Source organism: Heterodontus francisci, chromosome 14, assembly GCF_036365525.1.
Source record: "Heterodontus francisci isolate sHetFra1 chromosome 14, sHetFra1.hap1, whole genome shotgun sequence".
NCBI classification, from domain to species: domain Eukaryota; kingdom Metazoa; phylum Chordata; class Chondrichthyes; order Heterodontiformes; family Heterodontidae; genus Heterodontus; species Heterodontus francisci.
This window is the reverse complement of record NC_090384.1, coordinates 70,175,672-70,186,664: the sequence shown is the minus strand read 5'-3', so window position 1 is coordinate 70,186,664 and position 10,993 is coordinate 70,175,672. Positions and strand designations below refer to the sequence as shown.

Sequence of the window (10,993 nt, the reverse complement as noted above, 5' to 3'; positions counted from 1 at the left end):
TTAGGTTAGATACTGTAAGGCAACCACGGGACCATACCTCTGCAGAGGTCAAAGTGATGAAGAGGCATGGAGTAAACATAAAATCCACAGTCTATATCACCAGCGACTCCAGGAAAATTTCGGAAATGGCGAAATTCTCATTTAACTGACTTTTCTTCCCACCAACGTCAAAGTGTCATTTTTGGGGACAGCCTCTGGCTGATTCATTCATTGTCACCATTTGGGATTCAAACTAGCAACTATTATTTTGTTAAAAATGAGTAGAAATGTAAAAGATTGCTGTGCAGATCCAATGTTTGCAGGGTTTGAGTTACATGCAACTCAGTTACACACAATGCAGAGTCAAAGTAAAATGCTTAAGTGGCAATAACTTGTAATTTTACTAGACATATGATATGCAGTACAAAATAAAAACTAATTTTATAGTAATGATTACATTAAAAAGTGACACGTTTCAAATAGTTTACACAGTCAATCTATAACCATATATATCATGTTGGATCATTACTATACAACATTTGGTGTAATACATTTTACATGAAATACATTTGCCTTCCCTCTCTCAACAGGGTTATCAACATTTTGATGCACAGTTAAACCGCACTTAACATCTACATACATAAGCTCCAGGTACCCAGGCCACAAGGGGACCTTGTCGTTGTCCCAAGATTCTAATATGAGAAATGACACATGGGGCTGGATGTTACCAGCCCTCCGCGTTGGGGGTCGGGGTGGTGGAGGGGCCTGGAAAATACTTCCAGGAGAAGCCTACCAGGCTCCCTGATGCCGGGAAGGCCCCACCCTATATTACTGGCGGTGGCGAGGACACCCCTGCCGCCGCTTGGCAGCGGAAGCCCAATTTAAATATTTGAAGTGCTACTTACTTGCATCATTATGCATACCGCTGCCTCTACAGTTCTGTATATTCTGGTGAATGAGCATCTGTCACGTGCTGTCCCATTCATGATGAATAAAAGCTGGTGGGACAGCAGTTTCAGTCCTTGGAGCCTGTGAAGGTAGGTCTTCCAAGATGGCTCTCGGGGAGGGGGGATGGTATTATAGGGGGCACAACCCTGCAGGGTTCAAGGGAGGTGGAGGGGTGGTATTACTGGGGGCACAACTCTGCACACATCAAGGGAGGTGGGAGGGGTGATGGTATTACTGGGGGCACAGCTCTGCAGGCATCAAGGGAGGTGGGGGGATGGTCTTACTGGGGGCACAACTCTGCAGGGTTCAAGGGAGGTGGGGGGTGGTATTACTGGGGGCACAACTCTGCATGCATCAAGGGAGGTGGGAGGGGGATGGTATTACTGGGGGCACAACTCTGCAGGGTTCAAGGGAGGTGGGGGGTGGTATTACTGGGGGCAAAACTGCAGGCATCAAGGGAGGTGGGGAGGTGGTATCACTGGGGGCACAACTACAGGCATCGAGGGAGGTGGGGGGTGGTATTACTGGGGGCACAACTCTGCATGCATCAAGGGAGGTGGGAGGGGGATGGTATTACTGGGGGCACAACTCTGCAGGGTTCAAGGGAGGTGGGGGGTGGTATTACTGGGGGCAAAACTGCAGGCATCAAGGGAGGTGGGGAGGTGGTATTACTGGGAGCACAACTACAGGCATCGAGGGAGGTTGGGGGGGGTGGTGGTATTACTGGGAGCACAACTCTGCATATGTGTAGACAGCTACTGCATACCCACACTCAATAAAGGGGGAGACTCTGCACCATTGAATGTTTGTGTGAGTGAAGGAGCAATGGCACTCCAGGAACTCTGTGTGTGAGGAGGTAGACGTTTAAAGGTGATCTGGCTGGTGGGCCAATCGATGCAGCTGCTACAATCTGAATGTGGTCATGCTGTGCCACTCTTAGTGGGAGCTAACATGGGCAATGCTATGCCACATTGTTGATGTCTGAAAGCACCTGATGTACCAGTCAACATCATTCTTTGCTGTTAGGTACATTCGAAGAAGTGAAGGAATCGAGTTTAATTGCAACTTGGAGGTGGGGATGGTTCACCCTCTATTCATTAATCCACTTGTCATGAGGAGCCATGTGCACCACAGGCAAAACTAAGAGGCAAGTGCAGCCCACATAAAAGCCCCTACGTCAGCAGCAGCACCCACGAAGAGCTCACCACTAAAGATCACCGTGCATCTACAGGTCCCACATGACAAACCTGAAGATGTCAGAGCGCCAGCGTTGGAAGTGACTGCGGATGCCGAGAGAGGCAGTGACGCATTTCTGTGCCCTGCTCAAAGATAAACTGCAGCCGATGGGCTTCGGTGGACATCTATGCCTATGGCCCTCAAAGTGACAGCAGCTCTTAACTTTTATACCTCTGCATCATTTCAGGGGTCACCAGAGACCTTTGTGGGGTCACACAGTCATCAGTGCACCACTGCATCTGGGAGGTCACCGATGCCTTATGTGAGGGCAGGTGATTATTTCTGCTTCAGGATGGATCCTGAGAGCCAGGCCCAGAGGGCCATTGGTTTCGGCTCTATCGTGGGATTCCCACAAGTCCAAGGGGTCATAGATTGCATCCATGTAGCCATCAAGGCTCCTGCCAGGCAACCAGCTGCATACATAAACAGAAAGGGCTTCCATTCACTCAACGTGCAGCTAGTATGTGATCAACGGAAAAGCTTCATGCAAATCTGTGCCTGCTTTCCAGGCAGCTGCCATGCGCCTTCATCCTGCGCCAGTCCCAGCTGCCGATGCTGTTCAATGAACTGGCTCACATTGAGGGTTAGCTTCTTGGAGAAAAGGGCTACCCTGTGCAGACATGGTCCTGACACCAGTGATATGCCCCACCACTGATGCAGAGGAGAGATACAATGCCAGCGCGACAAGAGCCACCATTGAGCAGGCGATCGGCATGCTGAAAATGTGCTTCCACTACCTGGATAGATCAGGTGATGCCCTGCAGTACAAGCCAGAAAGTGTAACTCATCTTGTTGCTGTTTGCTGTGCCCTGTACAACTATGCACTCAATAGGGGGAAGGCCTTGCAGGATGAGGAGAGATGTCAGCAGGACTCCTCCTCGAAAGATAAGGATGCAGAGGACTTACAAGAAGAAAGGCACATGGGAGGACAGAGAGCATCCAGGCGGCGCATGCAGGGCAAACAGCGAGCAAGAGATCCACGGCAACACCTGATTGATCAAAGGTTCTCCACGCTGTAGAAAACACCATGGTCTATGCAAGCCACACAGCACCCTCGTTCACCTGTTGTGCAGCAGTCCGCATCTGCAACCTCTATGTCTCCACCATTACTGGCAGCAGCAGACTGAGCCATTATCTATATTATTGCATCCGTGGAGATGCACATGAGTAATACTGGCATGGCAATGATGTTATTCAATATATTGACAGTTCTGAAAGGCCAATGAAGTAATGGGAGGAGACACGCTTGGTACAAGCTGGCACACGTCATTCACACTGAGTATAAATGACACATATTAGTGAAGAACATTTAGTGAAATAACTTTTTACAGTGTAGTGTCACCCATGTGTACCCATTTGTGTCACGGTGTTTTTCTAAAACGTTTACGAGTGCTCCTTCGCGGTGCCACCTCTACGCTAGCAACCTGACTGGAGGAAGGCTGCTGATCAGATTGCTCTTTGGCGGTGGATGATTTAGGCAGTTGTCTATGCATATGAGGCGTGGAGGGCCCTGGCTGGCTGGGGGAATCCTGCATCAGTGCAGAACTCTCCTCAGACATCGTGGCTGCTGGGGCCTGACTCAGCAGCGGAGGGGACGGTGTCCACATTGGAATCAACTTGAGGGGGGGACCACCTCCTCTATCTCTGGGCTCTCCCGGGAAGGACCAGGGGCAGGGACAGTCTTCATGCCCCTGGTCCCTCTCTTGCCTTACCACTGATTTGAGAATCTGATGGTCTCAGTGAGGGACTGCAGGTTAGCGCGAATCAATGAAATATGGCTCTCTAAGAGAGCCGTCGTCCTCTCCATGGATGATGCCATGCACTCAATTGTCTGGGACATGGCAGCTGTCATGGCCTGGGTGGACTCCCCCATCATCCGCTCAAGGCTGTGCATGGACTGTGGCATCTCAACCAGATATTGCGATGACTGCTGCTGTAGCTCCACCATGCCCTGTGCTGTCGACAGCAGAGGGTCAACAGTAGCTTGGAGCTCAGCATGGGCCTGGCCACCCACAGCCCTCTGACTATCAGGGGCCTTGGCTATCTCAGCCTCAGTCAGCTGCTTGGGCATGTGTGCACTGCTCTCACCTGCTTGTGACCCCGACTCTATGGCCAATCGCATTCCCACCGAGGTGACTGTATCTGCGCTGGTGGAAGGTGTGGGAGTGTCATAGAACACGGTTTCCTCTGAGGTGGGAGAGGACTCCTGGGCCACCAGGGTCGGTTCAGAGCGTTGACCTGTAAGACACAATGAGAAGAGCACACTGTCAGTCTTGATGTTGTGCATGTGACGATTATGACATCATTGCGTCAAATAATAACAATTTCATAGTCATCATTGTGTACATAAAATGGCTGTATGTTCACCCAGGACCCTGAGCTCTGCGTCACCAAATGAGCGGTCAACATGAATTTTCCAGGGCCACCTCCTCAGCGTCGGTGAGCCTTCTGAAATCTGCCACTCCTCCACCAGTACGACTTGTCGCCCTTGTTTTGTGGGCCGTCTTTGCCTGGAGGAGCAAGGAGGCCGATATTAAGCATGGCAGATCAACACAACACATGAGGGGTGCTGCGCCCAAAGGTGGGGAATGCTCGGTGTGCACTACTGAGCGAGCCACTCGTGTAGCTGCCATGGTCTGACCAGCAGACAAGGGTGAGTTCTTTCATCCATTCATCCGTTCATGTCACGTCATTCCTCCCTGTCCAACCTCCCTGTGTTTGGCATGGCAGTGGCACACATGTGCCACTCTGTGTGGGGACACCCAGGTTCAGTGGAGCCATGATACAAAGTGCCACTTAGTTTTGCAGAGCGGAGCAGATTGTTCATCCTTTTGCGACATTGTACCCAGTCACGCCGGATGGCCCCACGGCCACTGACCTCCTCTGCCACCTCCAGCCGGGCTGCCTTGTTCAGGCGGGAGGGCGTCTTCTTGTCATCGCTGGGGAAGAAGACCTCCCACCTTGCCCGCACAGTCTGAAGGAGAGTGAGCAGAGAGGCATTACTGAACTGTGAGGCCACCCTGGAGTGCCTGTCTGCCATCTTCAGTATTTGGGCTTGTGTAAAATCTGAATAGATTTTTCAGGAGCACAAAACTTCAGTGACTTCTCTCTGCAGCTTCCTTCTGAAGATTCAAAACAATAATACTGTACTGGCTGCCCTTTAAATAGGCCTCAGCACCTGATACTCACTTGAACCACGCCGATATCGGCGCCGGAAATCCCGTTCCCACCACGTCATTTGGGGTGGGGGGGGGGGGATGTCGCATCGCGCCTATTATAGTGAGCCGCCGTGCTGAATATCGCCGCGGCTCCGTGACGGACCTGCGCGGACCGTCATTTTCTAAGTGCGCCGCCGAGATCAGTGGCGCACTAGTAAAATCCAGCCCATCACGTTTATGTCCTTCTGATAATGACTGTTAAACATAATGGAGTCTTCTTTATTCTGTTTTACTTTCACTTTCAGCTCCTTCTGCTGGCTCATATGTGTATTGTAGACCGAGGTGAACAATATGTACAATGCAATTTTCAAAACACTACATAATATTTCCTATGTTTGCTTTATTTCGTGAAATTGTAAACGCATTATATAATAGAATGTTTACAATACAATTAGCACAGCACATCTAGAGTGACGATTAGAGGAAACCTTAATATTAGTGACATTGGGAGGAGAATGTAAACAACAACGACGCGATTAGGCAAGATTTAGGATGTGTAGGATGGGGAAGGAAACTGCAGGGGATAGGCACAAACGAAATGTGGAGCTTATTCAAGGAGCAGCTAATGCGTGTCCTTGATAAGTATGTAACTGTCAGGCAGGGAGGAAGTTGTCGAGCGAGGGAGCCGTGGTTTACTAAAGAAGTTGAGGCGCTTGTCAAGAGGAAGAAGGCGGCTTATGTTAGGATGAGACGTGAAGGCTCAGTTAGGGCGCTTGAGAGTTACAAGCTAGCCAGGAAGGATCTAAAGGGAGAGCTAAGAAGAGCAAGGAGAGGACACGAGAAGTCATTGGCGGATAGGATCAAAGAAAACCCTAAGGCTTTCTATAGGTGTATCAGGAATAAAAGAATGACTAGAGTTAGAACAGGGCCAATCAAGGATAGTAGTGGGAAGTCGTGTGTGGAATCAGAGGAGATAGGGGAAGCGTTAAATGAATATTTTTCGTCAGTATTTACAGTAGAGAAAGAAAATGTTGTTGAGGAGATTACTGAGATACAGCCTACTAGGCTAGATGGGATTGAGATTCACAAGGAGGAGGTGTTAGCAATTTTGGAAAGTGTGAAAATAGATAAGTCCCCTGGGCCAGATGGGATTTATCCTAGGATTCTCTGGGAAGCCAGGGAAGAGATTGCAGAGCCGTTGTTGTTGATCTTTATGTCGTCATTGTCGACAGGAGTAGTGCCGGAAGACTGGAGGATAGCAAATGTTGTCCCCTTGTTCAAGAAGGGGAGTAGAGACAGCCCTGGTAATTATAGACCTGTGAGCCTTACTTCGGTTGTGGGTAAAATGTTGGAAAAGGTTATAAGAGATAGGATTTATAATCATCTTGAAAAGAATAAGTTCATTTGCGATAGTCAGCACGGTTTTGTGAAAGGTAGGTCGTGCCTCACAAACCTTATTGAGTTTTTCGAGAAGGTGACCAAACAGGTGGATGAGGGTAAAGCCGTGGATGTGGTGTATATGGATTTCAGTAAGGCGTTTGATAAGGTTCCCCACGGTAGGCTATTGCAGAAAATATGGAAGTATGGGGTTGAAGGTGATTTAGAGCTTTGGATCAGAAATTGGCTAGCTGAAAGAAGACAGAGGGTGGTGGTTGATGGCAAATGTTCATCCTGGAGTTTAGTTACTAGTGGTGTACCACAAGGTTCTGTTTTGGGGCCACTGCTGTTTGTCATTTTTATAAATGACCTGGATGAGGGTGTAGAAGGGTGGGTTAGTAAATTTGCGGATGACACGAAGGTCGGTGGAGTTGTGGATAGTGCCGAAGGGTGTTGTAGGGTACAGAGGGACATAGATAGGCTGCAGAGCTGGGCTGAGAGATGGCAAATGGAGTTTAATGCGGAGAAGTGTGAGGTGATTCACTTTGGAAGGAGTAACAGCAATGCAGAGTACTGGGCTCATGGGAAGATTCTTGGTAGTGTAGATGAACAGAGAGATCTTGGTGTCCAGGTACATAAATCCCTGAAAGTTGCTACCCAGGTTAATAGGGCTGTTAAGAAGGCATATGGTGTGTTAGCTTTTATTAGTAGGGGGATCGAGTTTCGGAGCCACGAGGTCATGATGCAGCTGTACAAAACTCTGGTGAGGCCGCACCTTGAGTATTGCGTGCAGTTCTGGTCACCGCATTATAGGAAGGATGTGGAAGCTTTGGAAAGGGTGCAGAGGAGATTTACTAGGATGTTGCCTGGTATGGAGGGAAGGTCTTACGAGGAAAGGCTGAGGGACTTGAGGTTGTTTTCGTTAGAGAGGAGGAGGAGAGGTGACTTAATAGAGACATACAAGATAATCAGAGGGTTAGATAGGGTGGATAGTGAGAGTCTTTTTCCTCGGATGATGATGGCAAACACGAGGGGACATAGCTTTAAGTTGAGGGGTGAAAGATATAGGACAGATGTCAGAGGTAGTTTCTTTACGCAGAGAGTAGTAGGGGCGTGGAACGTCCTGCCTGCAACAGTAGTAGACTCGCCAACTTTAAGGGCATTTAAGTGGTCATTGGATAGACATATGGATGAAAATGGAATAGTGTAGGTCAGATGGTTTCACAGGTCGGCGCAACATCGAGGGCCGAAGGGCCTGTACTGTGCTGTAATGTTCTAAATTCTAAATCTAAATCTAAACAACTTGTATTGACGTAGCACCTTTAACATAGTAAAACATCCCAAGGTGCTTTAGAAGAGGATAATCAAACAAAAATTGATATTGAGCCAAAGGAGGAGATATTAGGATGGGTGACTAAAAGCTTTGGAAATAGACATGTTTTAAGGAATATCTTTAAAGGAGGAGAGAGGTGGTGTGGCAGAGAGCAGTAGAAATGGAATTCCAGAGATTCGGGTCTTGATGGTGGAAGGCACGGCCACCAATAGTGGGTGAATCAAGTGGGGAATCCACAAGAGACAGAGTGATTACAACATGCAATGACCTCAATCACTGTGACACCCAAACTCTACCCTCCTCTCTGACTTTTTGCAGATATAATTTTTCTGACACTTCCAAATGTAGATGATATTTGTTAACACTCAGTCTTCCTGAAAATAATGAATCTGAAGCTCTACAGATAGCTACTCTGCAAATTTAGTCAAGTTTAGAAATAAAATTAACTGAACCTGTAGCTTTAGTCTACAAGCAAGTAATTGCCTTGTTCTTTTAATAGGTGCAGATAGAATCCATGGTAGTGAACATTGTACATGATCTTTGTGTATCTTGGTACCTAGAATGCTGGTTTGTAATATTTGATTAGATTCACTGCAGGTGGGGGGAACATTCACTCCCCTTTCTGTGATGCTTTGGGACCCATATATTAGAATGGTCAGATTGCTCTGTGCTAGTGCCCTGCAATAGTTTCAATCTTACACAAAGGGATTAAAAAAAAACAGAAATTCTTTTGCATGCTATACAGCATAGGTGCAGAGATAATCAACGATAACATCTTACCCAAAGCACGACAGGATAGAGAATCTTTCTTCTTTTTGGCCCATTGTTAAATAAAAATCACTTAATAAACTATAGTTCTGTACGATTTAGCAATATGTGATTAGAAGATCTGGTTGGGGACATTTTTTGTGAATGGATGACAGTACTAAGGAGGGAAATTTCAGATTATTTTCAATTGGAAGAAATCAAAAAGCCAAGTTTTCAATCATGAAGTGGACATCAGAAGAAGCCAGGGCAGGGCAACCGCAGAATATGCTGTGTTTCTTTACCACAGAAAACTCTATATGCCACTACCCTGCATCCTAATTGCTTCTGCTCCAAACTCGTATGGTCATATAGTCATTGCAAACACTCAAGATATTGCTTTCATGTACATGATTCTGCAGGATAGAAGGGCAGAGATATATAGCTTCTATTCCTCTGTCTCTCCTGACTCTTTTATCCCAATTCAAAATTAATTAATGAAATTGTGAGTATTGGCAATGCTACAATCTTGTGCAGGTGAAACTTTTGAATGCATCACATGGTAAGACGAGAGGATTTGGTTACAGTCTTAAATTTACTTTCTTGGATTGCGGATGGTGAACGAGTGCACAGGAAAAACTAGAGAGAGATGAAAAAATAAAAATTTAAAAGACCGGCAGTGTTATACAGCACCACTTTAGTGTTGAGACGTGTTACCAATCCATCAGTAAATGTGGGAGAGTTGTGTGAAATAGCCTACAAGCATTTTGCAAATTTGAGAGTAATCACTAATGCAATCCACTTAATGCATTTTCTGAAATTACAGGTGAAGATTATTTCTCTGCAAGTTTGCAGAATACGTCATAGACTTCTGGATTCTCTTGAGCAAACTGTTCAGCTGTGTTTCTCTGTAGCCAGTCGGTTGTTCGGATCTGTTGACGTAGAAGTCCAATTAGATCATCAAGAGCAGGATCTGGTGGAGAAGGCTGAACGCCAATTTCTATGACATCCTCAGCAGTTTTGGTTCTCTTCTCGGAATCAGAATTAGGCCCCTTTTCAACAGACTGGATTTCTGAATCCTGCTCTTCTAGAACCTTCCTAAGCCTGCGCATTCCTAAACAAAACAAGATTGAATTCTCACGTTATTTATGGAAGCAACAATTAATGAAGTTCAGCAAAACAAAATGTAAAAATTATTTTCAAACACAATCCACTGAGCTACTTATTAAATTAAAATGCAGTTTGTAAAATTATTTTGAATCTCCTTGTAGCTCCCTTCGTAGTCTTGGGTTGACTTAGAACACCAACTCAGCCATAGTGAACTTTGATAGCAATCATGGGGGCTAAATTGGATAGCTCCCAAATGCAAAATTGTCCCGCGCCCATTCATTGCAATGCAGGCAGCACGCCAATGTCGTGGTGCCTGCTGAATGATTTCCACACAGTAAATGGAGGAAAAATTAATTCTTTATGCTTAATAAAGGAATTTTTGTTTTGTTAGTAGTTGGGTATATAATACTCGTCATTTTAGACACCATGGGGGGATTTTTAATTCCCAATCACCAATTCTTTGCCTTAAGACTAGGCAACTAGCAGAGAAAGAAACTCCTGGGTCCTTTTAGTCACCTGATTTTCAGACAGGCCCTTAAATAGGCACCCATCACTTCTGCCCAATACAGGGAGGGAATTTGCTTAAATATTCAAACTGGTGGCCTAAGAAGATTGCAGGAACCTGATTGCAATTTTTCTGGAGAAATGGGCAGAGCATGCAATGTCTGTGCCAGTCCCAATTTTTCCAAGCGCTGGGCGAAGAATATATAAGGTGATATAATTAGTGTGGCCTGGACATGCGGTATGGTGGGGTGTGGTTGGTAGGGGGAGGGGGAGGGCCTTATTGCCCAAACCCAGCATTACTATTAAAATTACAACACAGTATTTGCACACAATCATCTTTGGTTTGCATTAAGAGACATCAATCCAATAACGTCAGTAATTATTAAAATGTTTTCAAAATACTGTCAGGCTAGCCCCTACTGGCCAAGACTGAGGCACATATTATTTTGCCACATGAACATTAAAACTTAAAATTGCAAGCGCCTGACTGGAAAGACATTTACCTAGTAACAGACAGTGTTGGAACAAGAGGACCCAGTCTTTGCTTCCCCAATACATAGAAGAAGTGTTTAAGTCACATGACTGTTGGCTGTTGGTTTTTTGA

General features: G+C 46.3%; 1 protein-coding gene across 1 annotated transcript in view; it reads right to left on the bottom strand.

The window, feature by feature from the left end:
• Positions 1-5,716: 5,716 nt before the first annotated feature.
• Positions 5,717-10,993, bottom strand: part of LOC137376913 (uncharacterized) — a 158,162-nt gene continuing 152,885 nt past the window's right edge. Inside the window, exon 39 of the mRNA XM_068045868.1 lies at positions 5,717-9,889. Within this exon, the coding sequence (XP_067901969.1) occupies positions 9,609-9,889 (281 nt within the window). The 3' untranslated portion in view covers positions 5,717-9,608. The remainder of the gene's footprint in view (positions 9,890-10,993) is intronic.